General features: G+C 46.4%; 1 protein-coding gene across 1 annotated transcript; it reads left to right on the forward strand.

The window, feature by feature from the left end:
• The first annotated feature begins 717 nt into the window (after positions 1-717).
• LOC113450947 (uncharacterized) lies at positions 718-18413 on the forward strand. The gene is made up of 4 exons (XM_026722281.2): positions 718-978; positions 9721-10670; positions 11969-12074; positions 16051-18413. Exons 2-4 carry the CDS (start codon positions 9903-9905, stop codon positions 18216-18218), a joined length of 3042 nt encoding a protein of 1013 aa, XP_026578066.2. The 5' UTR covers positions 718-978; positions 9721-9902; the 3' UTR covers positions 18219-18413.
• The last annotated feature ends 890 nt before the right edge of the window (positions 18414-19303 follow it).

Consider the following 19303-nt stretch of genomic DNA (forward strand, 5'->3'; position numbering starts at 1 on the left):
CATATTCTCCAATGGGACACATCCATAGCCCAGAGTCATCAATCATGTTCTCCAATTAGAATTTTGCACAGCAGAAACAGTAGTCAGCTAGAAACTATCTTTGAAAAACTATTTATGGAATGCACTTTTGATTTCCAAGCTGCCACGGTGCTCTTTCAAACCCCTTTCCCCTCTCCCTTTTCTGTTGGCAACACTTAAAAGACCATAGAAATATTTTTATGAGTTGACATCGAATTTATGACAGTTGCAGTGTCCCAAGGTCATGGGAGTCCCTTTTTGTGACCTTCTGACAAGCAAAGGTCAATAGCCAAGCCAGATTCGCACAACCACCACCTTACTAACTTAACAACTGCGGCGATTCACTTAACAACCTCAGCAACGAAGGTCATAAACCAGGGCCAAGTCCACTTGAGCAATGTCGATTGCTTAGCAACAGAACTTTTGGGCTCCATGGGGGGGGGAGGTCAGAAGTCGGGGATCACAAATTGGCGCCTTATTCCCATTTCTCTGCGCCGCATTGCGCCCCGCCCCTTCCTCGGGCCTGCAAGGGAAGGGCGATCACGTGACGCCACGGGAATCACGTGAAGGAACCCCTTCCGGCCCCCTCCCTACCCCCGGGGCCGGAAATGCGAGATGGGAGAAAGAGAGAGGGGGGAGAGAGAGGGACCTACCAGCCACGGAGCTGCCGCGGTTAAAACCAACGAGCCTGGAGGCCTAGAGCGGCGTGGGAATTTGTGGGCGTGCGGGAGGGGGGTGGGGTGGGCGGCGCATTTCTCCTCCTGAGACTCCGGGATGTGCAGTTTGCAAGGCGGTGCGTAGTCGAGCCGAGACGGCGGCGGCTGCGGGCGGAGGGTGGGGAGCCGGACTCGTCAGTGCAAAAGAGCGGAGGGGGGTGCATCGGGTCTGGGGTTCCTTAAAGGGAAGGGGGCAGACCGGGCACAAGCCCGCATGAAGCCCACTTCTCACCCAATCGTAGAGGTAAGTAGGTCTAACCAAGCCAAGGCCATCAGCCACAGCCATACCGTTCTGGGAGAGGAAGATGGGTACTTCAGACGACTTGCTGTTGCCAGCTTTGGGTTTTTGCGCTAGGCTGGGTCGAGGGTTTGGGTTGTGCAATGTCGGGTTTAACCCAAAGGTTGCTTTTCGTATTTCGTATTTAATTTACTTTATTGCCATTGCACCTCGTACAAATGAAATGCCCTCTTCATTGTACCTAGAATTCTTTTTATTGGCCAAGTGTGATTGGACGGACACACAAGGAATTCGTCTTGGTGCAAATGCTCTCAATGTACATAAAAGAAAAGATACATTCATCAAGAATCATAAGGTTAGAACAGAACAGAACAGAATAGAATACAGTTCTTTTTATTGGGCAAGTGTGATTGGACACACAAGGAATTTGTCTTGGTTCAAATGCTCTCAGTGTACATAAAAGAAAAGATACATTTGTCAAGAATCATCAGGTACAACACTTAATGATAGTCATAGGGTACAATAAGCAATCAAATCATACTAGGAAAGAGTCGATAAATAACTATAAAAATAAAATGCAAACGCATTATAGTTTGCCTTTTCCAAGAGGCTTTCTGGGTTTTGGAGGGGGATGATTTCCATGACCCTGGAGGACTGAAAAGCTCTGTAGAGGTGCCTGATTTAACTTGGTTATCTTAAAAATGATTGTGGGAAGGCTGCAAATGGATTCGTAAGCCCGGTCTGCCCTTTTCAAAGTCAAAGGTTGCAGCTTGACTTCTAAAAGCCCGCAGAGAAGAGCAAGCTAAGATGATTAAAGGGCTGGAGGCTAAAACACATGAAAAAAAAAAAAAACGGTTGGAGGATTTGGGTTTGGCTAGTCCAGAAAAAAAAAAAGGGACTATGAGGTGGAGGCATGATAGCAGTATTTTGGTATTTGAGTGACTGCCACAAATAGGGTATCAATTTATTTTCCAAAGCACCTGAAGGCAGGAGAAGAAACAGTGGATGGAAACTAATGAAGGAGAGAAAGCAACCTGGAATTTAAGAGAAACTTCCGAAAAGTGAGGACAGTTAACCAGCAGAAAAAGCTTGCCTTCAGAAACTGGATGCTTGGTCACTGGAGGTTTTTAAGAAGAGAGTAGATAAGTCACTTGTCTGAAGTGGGATAGGATGTCCACCTTTATTCTGATTCAGTTCAGATGAGTACAAGTCCAATTGAATAGCGGAATCCCCCTCTGAAAAGTTTTCTCCTCTCCCGCCGGGGGAGGATACCGGCTGTCCCATTTTTTTTAAGGCTTCAGGTTTGTTTTCAGACAGACCCCAGATCCTTTTTTTCTTGGATACTTCAAGAAGTGGTCTCAAATTTTGAGATAGAGGTAGTCCTTGACGTACAACCACAATGGAGCTCCAAATTGCTGCTGATAGAATAGATGGAACAGAATAGAATAGAATTAGAATAGAAAATATAGAATAGAAAATTAATAGAATAGAATGTAGAGAATAGAATAGGATATATGGAATTAGAATAGAATAGAAAATACAGAATAGAAAAGTAATAGAATAGAAAATATGGAATGGAACGGAATGGAATAGAATTCTTTATTGGCCAAGTGTGATTGGACACACAAGAAATTTGTCCTGGTGCAGATGCTCTTAAGGAAGGCATTTGCTAAGGGAGCTGTGCCCCGTTTTACGGCCTTCTTGACTACAGTTGTTGAGTCAATTGTTGCAGTCCTTAAGTTAGTAACTTGGTGGTTAAGTGACTTTGCTTGTCAGAAGGTTGCAAAAAAGGTGATTGTGTGATCCCGGAATGCTATGATTGTCACAAATATGACTCAGTTGCCAAGTGTCTGAATTTTGGTTACGTGCCCATGGGGATGCTGCAATGGTTTTAGGTGTGAAAAATGGTCCACAAACAGGGTATCAATTTATTTTCCAAAGCACCTGAATGGTCCCTTTCTTCAGTGCCGTCGTAACTTTGAAACGGTCACGAAATGAACTGTTGTAAGTCGAGGATTTACCTGTTTTATCCTCTGGCAGTTTAAGGATTGTGGGTTGCTTTGGGATGCAAACCAAGGGTGCTCATCTGCAGCCTTTCTGCAAAGGACTAGCAGCTTAGGAGGCTGCCTAATTCTCAAGGGTGCTTAACTTAATATTGTCTACCCGGCTTTGTCTGATTCGCAGCCCCGCTCAGTAGGGTAGTTTTTAACTCTCCTGCTATGGTTGTGTGACAACATCTGTGGTTAATGAAGAGATGATTTCCTCAATGGAGCCGTTTTTTCCAGCCTTTGCACAATGCAGCAAACCACACAAGGCATGGGGCTAGTGAGTTGCACAACACACTAGCCTCATAGTTGGTAACTAGGTTGCAGTTTGGTTGGTGTGAGGACAAACCTGATCATCCTCCGTGGTTGCCGGAAATCTAGGCCCAAAGGCCCCTTCATGGTAGAAGGCCCCTTCATGGCTATATACACACAACGTCTATAATATTGGTCAATATCCCAAAGGTGTATTGTGTTGTTTTTTTTCTTTTGAAAGCGTTTCGATTCTCATTCTTAGTCCAGTTGCCTCTTAAAAAAGCACCTTTGGGACAACCATGGCCTGGATGTGACTGAGAATCTCCACAGACGTTTAACCTAGTCAATAAATTAACCTACTTGGAGGTTTCCGCAATGCGCGGAGCCACACAAGAGGTGAATAATGAACTGGTTTTCACAGAGTGTAAAGATCTCGCAAATGCAACTTCTAGGTTTTTTTTTCCCTTTGCTGGTTTAATGGGTTGTGTGAACTGAGCCATTCACTGGCAGCCATGCTGCAGAGTTTCAAGCAAAAGGCTCTTCTCACCTTAGCCATTCCTCAGGTTTGACTGGGTTGTCCTTTTTGGGCTTCAGGCCAAGGGCCGTTTTTGTGTGTGTGTGTGTGTGTGTGTGTGTGTGTGTGTGTGTGTGTGTTTTCTCTCCTCAAAATTTTCATAGTTGCTCAACAAAAGTCTCTGCTTTAGTGTTGTATACCTCACTTAACACGACATTGCTTGGCAGTGGTTGTGGTACTTTTGCTGTACGGGTAAATCCTTGACTTACAACAGTTCATTTAATGGCAGAAGTTACAACCTGTCATGCCCTTGTTGGAGTCTGATTCTGAGGGGGAGATTGAGCAGCTGACAGGGAGTGGGAGGGTGGCTCTGGTGGCTGTGGAAGAAACAGGGGAAGGGCACAGTCCAGCTGGGCAGTCAGAGGAAAACCCAGGGCCACCCCCTCTTCAATCTAGGGCACGCAGGGAGGAACAGAGAAGGGAGCAACATGGCTTACAGGAGAGAAAAGGGCCCTGATGCCTTTCATTAGTTGCAGCTGGGAGAACAGGATATAAGAAGGGCGTTTGCACACAGCACCTTGCTGGAAGCAAAGCGTGCATTATCTTTGTCGAGGCTTATCTGGGTTTTGGTTATTATCCTGGCCTGTCATGTTAATTTACTTCAGCGTGGTTTGTGTTGATTTTTTTTTAAAAAATTTATCTGTATTTTGGGTTTGGACTGCATTTCTTCCCTTTGTAGACTGTTTTTGGAAGAGTTTGATCTCCAGCTGATGATAACTGGACATCGGGGGCCAAGTTGGAGATATTAAATGGAATTTATTCTACTTTTGTGACTTTGTTATTTTGGGGCCACGCCCCGGGTCATCGCACAACCGCACTAGAAATAGTGACTTATATGCAATTTTTCACACTGCAGCATACCCAGGGTCACCAGATTTACATTTGGATGCTTGACAGCTTGACAACGTTTGTGACAGTTGTAGTGTCCATGCAACTTTTTGACAAGCAAAGTCCATGGGGAAACCACATTCACTTAACAACCGTGTTACTTTAACAACTGCAGTGATTCCCTTAACAAACGTGGCAAGGAAAAGTCGTAAAATGGAGCAAACCCACTTAACAAATTTCTCACTTAGCCGCATGAATTTGGGGCTCAATTGTGGTCCTAAATTGAGGATTACCCAGGTTTACAATGATTGCAGTGTACTGAGGTCGTGTGAATTCCTTTTGTAGCTTTCTGTAACCTTCAGTCACTTTCTGATGAGCAAGATCGATTGGGAAGCCCGATTCTCTTAGCAAACCTGCCACTAATTTAACAGTACAGTTAAGTGTTGTGATTCACTTAACGACTGTGGTAAGAAAGGTCATAAAATGGGGCAAAACTCACTTTAACAATTGTCTCACTTAGCCACAGAAATTTTGGATTCAGTTGTGGTCAAGAACTACCTATAATCTTACTTCAGAAGAGCCTGAATATTCAAGGGCAGTTACAAAGAGAGCTTTTTTTCAAAAAATAATTAATTGGGTTATTTCATAAAGCAGGGATTTTTTTTTTAAAGTTAAGCTTGTGGGGCTTTTATTATCCTACCATTTCCTCATGGGCAAAACAGAAGTGGTTTAATTAACCACTACTGTTTTCTGGAAATGTATTTTGTTTACTTCCCAGATTAATCTGCAACGCTGGGATTTCCTTTTGGTCTCCCATCCCAATATTAAGTTTTGAGCTCTGTGCTGCCCTGCCGGAAACAAAGGATGCTTTTAGAAAGGGAGATCACAAAACCATTCGTAATCTGATGAAACCAGCAGGCCTGAGAAGTTCTCTCTGGCTTGAAACCCTTCTCACATGTTGGGGTTACAGCTTCCAAAATCTGGAAACAAGGGGATTCTAGAAGAATCTAGAATATTCTTCTATTTTTACCCATTTTTTTTTTTAGCTGAAGAAAACTCTCACCCAATTCAAAGTGGTGTTTCCAAAAGTAATTAGCAGGCGGCTCGGTTCTAGTTTACAGATGTAAAAGATACAAGCAGTAGAAAGAAATTAAAACAACTGTTCAGGGTCGGATTGGACCCACAGTTTCACTTTCTGCATTCTCTGCTGTGACTGGCCTTTTTTTTTTTTTTCCCTCTGGGTTGTTCCTCTTTCCAGTCTTCTCTTCTCCTTTTGTGTTTGCTCTGGAGATCAAGCAATAATTCCCCCCCTTTTTTCCCCCCATTGTCCAAAAGGGGAAGAAAATTGCTTCTTTTGTACCCTGCTGGGGAATTCTGGAAGCTGAAGTTCACACATCTTAAATTTGCTGAGGTGAAGAAACGTTGCTTCGGTTGTGGAATTTCATCAGGTCAGGACACTGAGAAGAAGTTGGCTGTGTGTGTGTGCAAAGTAATCATGTATTCCTCTGTGTTCAGCTTTAAACAGGTCTGAATACAGCCAGTCCTTGACTTGCGACCGAAATGGAGCCCAAAATTTCCGTTGCTAAGTGAAACATTTCAGTGAGTTTCGCTACAGTTAGTCCTCAACTTGCAACAGTTCGTTTAGTGACCATTCAAAATTACAGCGGCACTGAAAAGAGGGACTTATATGACCATTTTTCACACTTAACGACCGTTGTAGCATCCCCCGTGATCACACAATCAAAATTCAGATGCCTGGTAACCAACTCATGACGGTTACAATGTCCTGGGAATATTTTTTTTACCTTCTTACGACCTTCTGACAAGCAAAGTCAATGGGGAAGCCAGATTCACTGAACAACCGGGTTACTAATGTAACAACTGCAGTGATTCCCTTAACAATCGTGTTAAGAAAGATTTCAAAACGGGGAAAAACTCACTTCACAAATGTCTCACTTGGCGCTATCAATTTGGGGCTCCATTGTGGTCGTAAGTTGAGGACTACTGGTGTAAGTCTAAATCAGTGGCCACCAACCTTTTGGGCACCAGGGACTGGTTCTGTGGAGAGGGTTTTTTTCCCATGGACCGGGGGGGGGGTGGTTAGGGATACCCTGGTCTAAATGTTAAGTGCTATTGTTCTTTGATTTTTTTAATGTTCTATTAGCTGGATATCCGTGCTTCGCGATGAAACTATGTGAGTGGGCTATGCAGGAGAAATTCGGTTCACAATCGGTTGGCTCAGTGGCGGTCGGTGGCTGAAACACGTAAGGGAATATCGTTCCCGCCGCCTTGAGTCTGGAAGCAGTTCTATAGGTGGAAGGCGTAGACATTTTGGTGAGGTAGCAACGTTTAGTACTGTAAGGAGCCCCAGACCGCGCCTGAGTGAAGGACGGGAAGGTCTGCCAGTTTGAGCTGAGGTAATAGAATGTGAGGCAACTGGCAGTTGGAACAGAGTTCTTTTCAGGCGGGAAAGGGGAGTAAGAACTCCTTAGCATCAGAGCGTGTTAATTACTGTATAAGAAATACTAATGATCTGATGGTCATTTCATCATTTCATTTAGAGCCTCTGTGGCGCAGTGGTTAGAGTGCAGTACTTCAAGCTACTTCTGCAGCCAGCTGCCTACAATTTGGCAATTCAAATCCCACCAGGGTCAAGGTTGACTCAGCCTTCCATCCTTCTGAGGTGGCTAAAATGAGGACCCAGACTGTTGGGGGCAAGAGGCTGACTCTGTAAACTGCTTAGAGAGGGCTGTGAAGCACTATAAAGCGGTATATAAGTCTAAGTGCCATTGCTATTTCGAAAAATCCTTTCTTAGCGAGCACCTAGAAGCCAAGAGGAGCATACGTGTCAAATTTCAAGTTTGTAGGCTTTACGGTTCTGGAGATTTCGTGATGAGTGAGTGGTACTTGGATTTTATATAATATAGATGAGCAGCTGCTGTTTGTAACACGTCAAAGGTCGTCAGCCCAGATTCCCCCAATGATCAATGGGTTTCACAATTGCTCCTTTCTGGAGCTGATCAGTAAATATTCCCATTCGACAGGCGTGGAAGATTGAGAATAAAAATAAACATGGCCAAATGCAATGAAGATGAAAAAACAACATTGCTATAACTAGTAATGTTGAAAGTACTCACAAACGCTTGGTCTGCAATGCAGGCAACCCAGACATACGTTGTCATTGATGTTCAGTGCATTTCAGATTTAAAATACTGTGCCAATTAAATTCAAAGATCCTCTTTCCCACAAGTCGTCTCTAACCAGGGAAAAGATGGCGGAAGTCGCAGTTGTCAGTATGAACTGGAGGGAAGTAGAAACTTCCCTTTTTCTACCAAGACAGTCCAAACAGCATAATTGGAACAAAAGTCCATTAGAATCATTAGTTTAGCGACCGTTTCAAGTTACAGGGCTGAAAAAATGATTTATAGCCAGTCCCTACACTCATAACTGTTCCAGCATCCCCACAATCATGTGATCAACATTTGGGCACTTGGCAACCAAAGTGTCCTTAGAATACTTAAACATGAGCCAGCCGTGTGCGGCAGCAGCCAAGAAAGCTAATATAATCCTTGGTTGTATAACCAAAGGCATAGAATCAAAGTCATGCGAAGTGTTAGTACCACTTTATAAAGACTTAGTAAGGCCACACCTGGAATACTGCATTTTAGTTTTGGTCAATTACAAAAAAGATATTGAGGCTTTGGAAAAAGTGCAGAAAGAAGAGCAATTAAGATGATTAAAGGCCTGGAGACTAAAACATGAACAGTTGCAGGAACTGGGTATGGCTAGTCTTGAGAAAAGAAGGACCAGGGGAGACAGGATAGCAGTGTTCCAATATCTCAGGGGCTGCCACAAAGAAGAGGGAGTCCAAGCTATTCTCCAAAGACAAGAAACAATCCCGCAGAATTAAGGAGAAACATCCGGAAAGTGAGCACCATAAACCAGGTTTGCATTCAGAAGTTGTGGGGGCTTCGTCACTGGAGGTTTTTAAAAAGAGACTGGACAGCCACCTGTGAAATAGTATAGGCTGTCCTATTTGAGAAAGGGGATTGGTCTAGAACAGTGGTCTCCAATCGGTGGGCCGGGGACCACTGGTGGTCCGCGAGAAAATTTTGGTGGTCCGCAGAGAAATGTCACCTCCAAAGCAATTAATCCAGGCTGCGCGGGAATACAAGGTTTGCATCGCTTGCATTGCGAACATGAGGTAGTGAGGAGAGACGGGGGGAAAGGGCAGAAAGGGGGGGAACTTGCCCCACGCGCCTCATCTGGCCACCCGGCTGCTTCTTTCTACTTCTTTCTTCTGCTTTTGGCTGCACACAAGGAAAGCAGCAAAAGTCTTTCTTTCTCTCCCTCAAGATCTGCCAGAAATGAGTCTTTGGGACCCTGCAAGGTGTCCTGTTCCAAGAGGCTGCGCCAGCACGACAAGCCTCACCAATTCTGGCAGGATTTGGGGGAGAGAAAGAAAGACTTCTGCTGCTTCTGCTGTTTTCCTTGCATGAAGCCAAAAGTCTCTCTCTCCCTCCCTGAGAACAGAGCTGGAGACGGTATCCCGCGATCCCAAATCAAGAATGATCGATCGGTAGGAAAACAGGGTGGGGAATTTTTCTGTAGACGTTTTGGGGGATTTTCCCAGGATCTCTGGTCTGCAGGATTTAAAATTATGAGTTTAGTGGTCCCTGAGGTCCAAAAAGTTGGCAACCCTTTGATCAATCAATTGATTGAATAGTTGCATAGTCCTGGGGTCATGTAATTACATTTGCAACCTTCCCAGCCGGCTTCCTACAAGCCAAGTAAATGAGAGAAGCCGGATTCATTTAACAGCCATTTTGTGGTGGGAGTATCATCAGAGAGTTGTTAGGCTGCTTTTTGCTGGTTGTTCAAGATGGCTTCCTGACAATGGTTTAATCTGGATTCTTACACCGAGCAAGACGCTGGATTGGATGACCTCAGTGGCCCTTTGCAGCTCTGAGATTCTGTGGTTCAGCGCGTGGCTGTTTCAGTATTACATTTTTCCTCCTCCTCATCCATCTTACTCTCTCTGTTCTTCAGAAAGAAGCTGGTTGGAGAGAAGACACTCCCAGGTTTTTCTGTAGGTGAGAAGCTTTGAAATCCCATCATCTTTCCCAGTCTGAACTTGTCCAGACTTGGACTCAGACCCCTTCGATCATGTCCGCCGAAAGAAACCAGTGCCGGGCTGGAAAGGCGAACAGTTGAGCAGAGCCGAGGCCAAAATGGCGGCCGAGAGATGGGAGGTGTCCTCCGTGGGCCACCACCCGTACGAAACCCGGGTGGAAAAAGAAGTCAAAATGGAGGAGTTTGAGAGAAATGGCCTTGCGCTGGCCGGCCCAACCCGATTCCGGAAGAGCCCTTATGTCATCCAAGCTTTCACCATAGGGGAGCATTTTAGCCGGATGACAGCCAAGCCAACAGAACAGGACCTCGAGGAGGGGGTTCTGTCACCCTGTTGGGAAGCCCAATGGCGGGACATCCTGAAGAACACACCGTCCCCGTATTCAGGATGGAGCCACCCCCATATCCCGGGGGTCCTGGCTCCTGCGGAAACCAGGGCTGGCGAAGAGCTCCTACAAGAAGAGACGGGTGGACTTCTGGCCCCGGAGAGACCCCTCAAGACCAGCCTGGATACAGACCCCGCAGAGCAAAGGGAGGATAGAGAGGTGAAGGGAGAGGGCCGAGCCCAGGAGACCTCCAGCGCAGAACTGCACCGTCAACACTTCCGCTGGTTTTGCTACCAAGAGGCGGAGGGGCCTTGGGACGTCTGCGCCCGTCTGCGGGAGCTGTGTCTCAACTGGCTGCAGCCGGAGCTGAATTCGAAAGAACGGATGGTGGAGCTGGTGGTCCTGGAGCAGTTCTTGGCCATCTTGCCTGAGGACCTCCAGGGCTGGGTAGGAGAAAGCGGGCCGGAGACCTGTGCCCAGGCGGTAGCCCTGGTGGAGGACTTTCTGCTGAGGCAACAAGAGACTGAGAGGTGGAAACAGGAAGTAAGGTTTCAGAGGTGCGGTGGGGAAGTGGGGATGAGTCCCTCAGTCCTTCACCTCATATGAGCCACCCACCGATGGCTCATATGAGGTGAAGGACTGAGGGATAAAGGGGATAAAGTGCAGTCTTGCAGGCTAACTGCCCCCTGTTGGCAGTTCGATCCTGACCGGCTTAAGGTTGACTGAGCCTTCCATCTTTCCATCAGTGAGGACCCTGATTGTTTGAGGGGGGGTGGGGGCGATATGCTGACTCCCTAAACCAAGGGTCTCCAACCGTGCCAACTTTTAAGACGCGGGACTTCAACGAGCAAACCTGGCTGAGGAATTCTGGGAGTTGAAGCCCACAAGTCTTAAAGTTGCCAAGGTTGGAGACCCCTGCCCTAAAGCCCTTTGGAGAGGGCTATAAAGCAGGGGTCTTCAACCCTCGGTCCATGGACCGTCACTGGGCCGCGGCATGCCGGAAATTGGGCCGCAGAAACAAGCAAAGACCCCTCCATGGGATGCAGGTAGGACATGGTCCCCTCTAGTTCATAGAAAAAACACTCTCCAAGGAACCAGTCCCTGGTGTCCGAAAAATTGGAGGCCACTGCTGTAAAGCACTATGAAGCGGTATATAAGTGTAAGTGTTATGGCTATTGCTGTTGCTATCTCACTGTGTCCCATCAGAGACTGACAGGTGGAATCAGGGCTGCAATGGTTCACAGATAAATAATATAATCAGAGTGGTGGGTGTGGCGTGGCTTAGTGGGCGTGGCAGGGGAAGGTTACTGCAAAATCCCCATTCCCTCCCCACCCCACTAACCTGCTTTCCAGCTCCGTTCTCCTATGCAGGGCAACCAAAGAAGACCCACTGGGACTTTGGAGGCGGAGAAAAGGTGGGGGCGGGGCCAGTTGGAGGCGGTATTTGCCGGTTCTCCGAACTACTCAAAATTTCTGCTACCGGTTCTCCAGAACTGGTCAGAACCTGGTGAATACCCACCTCTGGTGTAAATGAGACTTGTCAACTTCTAAGAATTGTGGATCTCAACTCCCCGAATGGCCAAGGTCCTTGCCACATCTCCCGATCAGTAGATTCCCATCAACTATTGTGAGGGTTCGTTTCCCAGCCGAACGGTTGCAGCGGTGTGCAGCAAAAAAAAAAACCCCGCCGTCTTCATACGTGTGTTGTTGTGACATCACATGTACATTCTCCAAAGGGCCAGAACCGGCAAGTGATGGATGCTCCCTTCATCATTTAAGATTCAAACAGCCAGAATTGCAGCTATCCACCCACGTTTTTGCTTCTTTTTTTAATCTTTCAGGTACTGGGAGAGTTTGAAGAAGTAGCGATGAGTTTTTCAAGAGAGGATGACGCCGGCGAAAAACAGCCTTGCCGGGAAATCAAGCAGGAACAGTCCAATTGGTTGGGTACGGGTGCTTTGTCGTGTATTTATTTAGTTAGTTGAATATTCCACGTTCATATGCTGCACATCTCGCCTATCCTCAACTTGACAACCATCATTGAGCCTTGAATTGCGGTCATAAGTCTTGCCAGTCATTAAGCAGGTCCCTAGGCGACCACGTCCGATTTTGTGACCTTGTTTTGTGGCAGTCACTAAGTGAACGCCACAATAGTAAGGTGAACACCACGGCTGTATAGTTAATATGAGCCAGCTGTGTGCAGCATCAGCCCAAAAAGCCAATGCAATCCTAAATTGCATTAACAGAGGGATACAATCCAGATCAAGGGAGGTACTAATACCACTCTATAAAGCCTTAGTAAGACCACACCTAGAGTACTGCATCCAGTTTTGGTCACCCCACTATAAAAAAGATGTTGAGACTCTAGAAAAAGTGCAGAGAAGAGCAACCAGGATGATTAGGGGACTGGAGACTGAAACATACGATGAACGGTTGCAGGAACTGGACATGGCTAGTCTAGTGAAGAGAAGGACCAGGGGAGACAGGATAGCGGTCTTCCAATGTTTGAGGGGTTGCTACACAGAAGAAAGGGTCAAGCTATTTTCTAACTCACCTGTAGGCCAGGCAAGGAATAATGGATGGAAAGTGAACAAGGAGAGATTTAACCTGGAAATAAGGGGAAACTTTCTGACAGTGAGAACAATCAACCAATGGAACAGACGTTGCCTTTGGAAGTTGTGGGAGCATCATCACTTGAGACTTTGAAGAAGAGATTAGACTGCCATTTGTCAGAAATGGTGTAGGGTCTCCTGCTTGGGCAGGGGGTTGGACTAGATGACCTGCAAGGTCCAACTCTGATTATCTGTGATCTGTTATCTATCCTCTGCAATGACTCTTATTTTTCAGTCCTTTGTCTTCCCTTCTGTCATCTTCCGGTGTTGCCATATCCGCTGTCCAGACTTAATTTGAAGTTACCGTGAACGTCTTCAAGGACTAGTTAACAATAGGAATTTGAAGTATCCCTCCCTGCAGTCACATGATCAGAATTTGGAAGCTGAGCAAACCCTCATTTACGGCTGTTTGCAGCAACGCTAAGTCACATGTGTCAGGATTCTAGCGGTCACCCCCATTTAAATCGTGAGTCTCAAGCCAAACTTCCAAAACTCCAAATGGATTTATTGGGAGTTAACATGTCCGGCACTGCCTGAGTGTAGCCGACTCTGAGACACATCCTTCACTGTCACCCTTGACCCTGGTTTTCCCCCCACCCCCTGGGTGTATCGTAATTCATATTCTCCAATGGGACACATCCATAGCCCAGAGTCATCAATCATGCTCTCCAGTTAGAATTTTGCACGGCAGAAACTTCAGTCACCTAGTTACTATCTTTGAAATCATTTATGGAATGCAGTTTTGGTTTGCAAGCTGCTGCACTGCTCTTTCTCCCCTCCCTTTCCGTTGTCAACTCTCAAAAGACCATAGAAATATTTTATGAGTTGACAACGTGAATGTGTCCCAAAAGTGCTTTTTTTCAAGAGGCAACCGGACTCTCTGGTTTTTTTTTCTTTGACGACCTTTCGCTTCTCATCCAAGAAGCTTCTTTAGCTCTGACTGGATGGTGGAATCCATCCAGCTCGAGTTGAAGAAGCTTCTTGGAGGAGAAGCGAAAGGTCGTCAAAGAAAAAACAAAACAAAACAAGAAAGTTCACTTGTCTCTTGAAAAACAACAGGCCTTGGGAAAGTTCACCGTCATTTCAAATGACGTCTGGACGGTGGTGGATATGGCAATACCTGAAGATGACAGAAGGGAAGAGAAAGGACTGGAGAAATTGAGTGACAGTAGCAATAGAAAGCAAAGATAATACTCATAATAATTATTTTATTTATTGTTATTTATTTATTTTGTCAAGTGATTATAAGATAATAGGTATAAATATAAGCATAGTTATGAATACATGAAATTGATACATATAAGAAAAAAATAAAAGAAACAATAGGACAGGGACGGTAGGCACGTTGGTGCGCTTATGCACGCCCCCTACAGACTTCTTAGGAAAGGGGTGAGGTCAATAGTAGACAGTCTAAGGTTAAAGTTTTTGTGGTTTGGGGAAGAAACCACAGAGTCAGGTAGAGTATTCCAGACATTGACCACTCTGTTGCTGAAGTCCTACTTCCTGCAATCAAGTTTGGTGCGGTTTACCTTGAGTTTGTATCTATTGTGTGCTCTTGTATTGTTATGGTTGAAGCTGAATCATTCATTGACAGGTAGGACATTGCAATGTATGATTTTATGTACTATACTTAGATCGGACCGAAGGCGGCGTAGTTCTAGGTTTTCCAGGTCTAGAATTTCAAGTCTGGTGGCATAAGGTATTCTGCAACCAGTAGAGGAGCAGAGAACTCTTCTTGTGAAAGATAATCTGGACTTTCTCAACTGTGTTAATATCAGATACGTAATGCGTATCTTATTTTATTTATTTATTTATTGTAATTGCACCTGGGGTGCAATGCCAAAACATGCTGAGCATCACTTCAGCGCCAGCAAAACCTCCATCCATCCAATTGCAAGAGACAGCTTTGTTTGGAACATCCTGACATCCTGCAATATCCTTCGTCCCATCAAACAGCAACATTTACCTATCCCAGGTCTTTGGGAAGGCCTTGCTAGGTTGAATAAAGATGCCAGGCTAAATACTGTATCTGTCTGACCGTGCAACGAACCCATCATAGACCTCGCTAAAGAAGGTTTGGCGAGATTCCTTCTTGGAAAGAGTCACTTCCAAGTTTCATGCAGTTCTCTTAAATTTCTCTTAAATTTCCTGAAGAGAAACTGACTCCCAGCAGAATTTCAGAAATGAAAGCTGAATCCACGCATCACACACAACTCTTTTGCCCTCCCCCCCAAAAAATAAAATAAAATTGGTTTATTGTTAGTCTAGGAGATGGGCAAAATAATTATTGCTGGTTATAGTCTATTTCCTGGTTTCTTTTCTCTCTTTTTTAAGAAATTCTTTTCTTCTGAAGATGGTTGGGGCATGGCAGAAAAACGAACTATAACCCAGGAAGCTATAAACTATATATTAGAATATAGAATAACAGAGTTGGAAGGGACCTTGGAGGTCTTCTAGTCCAACCCCCTGCTTAGGCAAAGAAGCCTTATGCAATTTCAGACAAATGGCTATCCAATCTCTTCTTAAAACCCTCCAATGTTGGAGCACCCACAACTTCTGTGGGCAAACTGTTCCACAGATTAATTGTTCTGTCAGGAAATTTCTCCTTGGTTGCTTCTCTCCTTGATTAATTTACACCCGTGGCTTCTTGTCCTGCCCTCAGGGGGCTTTGGAGAATAGCTTGACTCCCTCTCCTTTGTGGCAGCCCCTGAGATATTGAAAGACTGCTTTCGTGTCTCTCCTAGTCCTTCTTTTCATAAAACTAGACACACCCAGTTCCAGCAACCATCCATCATATGTTTTAGCTTCCAGTCCCCTCATCATCTTGGTTGCTCTTCTCTGCGCTCTTTTTCTAGAGTCTCAACATCTTTCTTACATCGTGGCGACCAAATACACCCCTGTTTCTATGCAAAGCTTCAGGAGACAGGAAGCCAATAGCTTTAAAATGAAAATTTTGCTGTCTTGAAATGAATTGTGGTTAAATGATCCGAATGTCAGGGCTCCAACACATCCACCCCCCATTCAAATCATAAGTCTCTAGCTGCATTTCTCAGAGTTAAAAAAAAAAAAAATTATTAGGAGTGACCATGTCGGCGTTAGCTGGGTGCAGCCGACACTAAAATACATTAGTGTCACACATTAAAAATACAGTTGCCACTTAAATTGATTGTGGTCACACATTAGAATGGTAAAAAAAAAAAACTAAATGGAAAAAAAAAACATCTTAGCGCAGAATATGAGTGTGTGTCGTTTCAACCATTGTACTTGCTATTAGTTCTAGCTTTTCTAACGCTCTCTTTTAATCCTGACAGATAAGTGGGAGAGTGAGGCTGAAGAGGCCGTGTTTGAAGCGTTGTTGGAAAAAGCTGAAACTCAAGTCCTGGAAGAAAACTTTGGAGAACAAGAGGCACCAAGGTGGGAGCAGAGATTCCCCATAGACAAGAGAAGAAATAACGCCCTTCTTGGTGAGAGCAGGGTCTCTAGTGAGCGTGTCTCGGAGGACAGAGCGCCAACAGGAAAGCGGAGGCATGTTTGCGCTCTTTGTGGGAAGGGCTTCACTCAAAAATCCAACCTCAACCGGCATCACAGAACCCACGTGGGAGGAAAGACATTTCAGTGCTTAAAATGCGGCAAAAGCTTCAAGTGGGAAACCAGCTTTATGCGGCATCAGCGGTTCCATACCGGCGAGAAGCCTTATCCCTGCGTTGACTGCGGGAAATGCTTTAGTCGGAGCGCAAACCTCATCATTCATCAGAGGATTCACACCGGAGAGAAACCCCACCAGTGTGCCGACTGCGGGCAGAGTTTTAGCCAGGTTTCCAATCTCGTTCGACACCACCGCGTCCACACCGGGGAGAAACCTTACAAGTGCCTGGAGTGCGAGAAGAGTTTCACGCAGAAATCGAACCTTGTCAAGCATCAGAGTGTCCACTTGGGGGACAAGCCGCCCCGGCGCTCGGCTAATGGGAAGAGGCTCGGTCAGAGGTCCAGCCATAAGAGATTGGACAGGGATCCCCTTGGAGAAAACCCCTGTCAGTGCTTCAAGTGTGGGAAAATCTTTTCCCGGAGAGGCAACCTCCTCAGGCATCAGAGCATCCACACAAAAGACAAGCCGCACAAATGCCTCGAGTGCGGGAAGCGGTTCAACCAGAGGACCAACCTGAACGCCCATCAGAGGATCCACACCGGGGAGAAACCGTACCGATGTCCAGACTGTGGGAAAAGTTTCCGTTGGAGGGCGCATCTCATCATCCACAAGCGCTTGCACACCGGCGAGAAGCCGCACAAATGCGCCGACTGCGGGCAGAGCTTCAGCCAGCGGTCCAATTTGGTGAGGCACCTCCGAATCCACACGGGAGAGAAGCCGTACAAATGCTTGGAGTGCGAGAAGAGCTTTGGCCAGAAATCCAACCTTCTCAAGCACCAGAAGATTCACACGGGGGAAACTGCCCTCCCTCGGCCAAGCGGTAATGTCAGACGGGACCAAACGGGAGAGGAACCCTATCGATGTTTCCGGTGTGGGAAAATATTCACCCGCAGGGGGAACCTTTTGAGGCACCAGAGCATCCACACACGAGAAAAACCTCACAAGTGCTCCGAGTGTGGAAAGAGATTCAATCAGAGAGCCAACCTCATCAGCCATCAGAGGATTCACACCGGAGAAAAACCCTTCACCTGCCTTGACTGTGGGAAATGTTTTCGGCAGAGCCCGCACCTGATTAAACATCAGAAAGTCCACACTGAGGAGAAGGCGTCCCACCACCATAGCTCGGATCACGGGGCGAGCATCAGCCTTGAGCCAGGCCACAGGAGCCACGAGAGGATCTACCTGAGAGGCAATCCGTATCAGTGTATGACGTGCGGGAAGATGTTTAACTGGCAATCGAATTTCATCCGCCATCAAAAAATCCACGCCGGCGAAGAACCTCGCCAGTGCTTGGACTGCGGGAAGATGTTCAACCGGAGGAAGAACTTTGTGGCGCATCAGAGAATCCACACGAAAGAGAAGCCTTACCAGTGCACTGAGTGTGGGCAAACCTTCACCTGGGAAGCGCACCTGGTGATCCATCAAAGAATCCACACGGGAGAAAAACCTCACACCTGCGTGGAGTGCGGGCAGAGTTTCAGCCAGAGGTCCAACCTCATCCGCCATCAGAGGATCCACACGGGAGAGAAACCCTACGCTTGCTCGGAGTGCGGGCAGAGTTTTACGCAAAGGACACACCTTGTGGTGCACCAGAGAATCCACACGGGGGAGAAACCCCACACCTGCGTGGAGTGCGGGCAGGGCTTCAGCCAGAGGGCTCACCTGATTGTCCACCGGAGGATCCACACGGGAGAGAAGCCGTATCGGTGCGCGGACTGTGGACAGGGCTTCTGCCAAAGATCCAATCTCACCAGACATCAGAGATCCCATGACTGCGAGAAACGAAAACAGGAGATAGGGAGGCATACTCCGCTGGAGGCGTGTGTGGTTTGAGTCTCGGTCCCCCCAGCGTGGGGCATGAGGGAGAACGGGCGTGGTCAGTCGGTATGGACACTGGGCGGGGGGGGAACAAACCAAATTGGTCTTTATGGAAGGATCCACCAAGGAGACTGAGTCTGAGCTATGAAATATACAGAGTTGTGAAACAGTTTGAAGACACTGATCGTATTAAAACAGCCATCTTCAAAATGGCTACTGGTGTCTTGACTTTTACAGCGGTGTTTTTCAAACTTAAGATTACTGTTTAAGGCCGTGTGTCTCAACCGCAGCAGCTTTTAAGATAGGTGGACTTCAAACTCCCAGAATTCCCCAGCCAGCATAGCTGGCTGGGGAATTCTGGGAGTTTGAAGTCCACATGTCTTTTTAAAAAATGGCCAAGTTTGAGATACGTTGTTTTACAGGATGATGTCAACCGGCAAAAATGCACTGATTTACCAAATATCCTTGCTCTTCCCCGTTGCCTTTGCTTCACTTGGTCCTTCGACAGCTGCCGCTGCCCAATCGTCGTTCCTCTTTTTTTAACCCAGTGGAAGGCGGGAAAGAAATGAGGTGAAGAAGATAGTACGTCAACACCGTTGCTTTCTGGGAAAAGGCCCCCAAATTGAGGGCAGAAACTGATACAAGAAAGATTTGGCTTGTAAATGCACTAGATAAGGTTGGGGAATTGCAGAGAAGAACAGCCCCGCCCCCGTGTCCCAATTCTCTTGAGTCACATGACTAGTGGGGGGAGGGGCTTAGAACGGAGGATTCCACAGGATTCCGGCCCTCCATTTTAAGCCCCTCCTCCCCGCTAGTCAGGTGACCGGGAACACCGCGGATAAAAGAGCGTTTTCTCAACTATTGGGCAGCTTTTTAAGATATCTGGACTTTCAACTTCCCAAAATTCCCCAGCCAGCCAGCATGGTTGGCAAAGGAATTTCTGGGAGTTGGAAGTCCACGCATCTTCAAGTTGAGAAACTGGTCTGTGGTGGGGTCCGAGGATGCCAGCGCACCCCAAACAACTTGGCGTTGGTCCAAAGAGCGTCCTTGGGATTGTGTGTCATTCTGACTTGGTGTTTTTCGATCACAGTGTTTAAAAA

Source organism: Pseudonaja textilis, chromosome 2, assembly GCF_049901715.1.
Source record: "Pseudonaja textilis isolate UNSWEBS1 chromosome 2, rPseTex1.2, whole genome shotgun sequence".
Classification (NCBI taxonomy): Eukaryota; Metazoa; Chordata; class Lepidosauria; order Squamata; family Elapidae; genus Pseudonaja; species Pseudonaja textilis.

Bases quoted from the DNA above. Each gene is read 5' to 3' on its own strand.
- LOC113450947 (XM_026722281.2), top strand. From the start codon at position 9,903: ATGGCGGCCGAGAGATGGGAGGTGTCCTCCGTGGGCCACCACCCGTAC. The intron at 10,671-11,968 runs GTAAGGTTTCAG...TTAATCTTTCAG, and splicing joins CTGAGAGGTGGAAACAGGAA to GTACTGGGAGAGTTTGAAGA. The intron at 12,075-16,050 runs GTACGGGTGCTT...TAATCCTGACAG, and splicing joins GGAACAGTCCAATTGGTTGG to ATAAGTGGGAGAGTGAGGCT.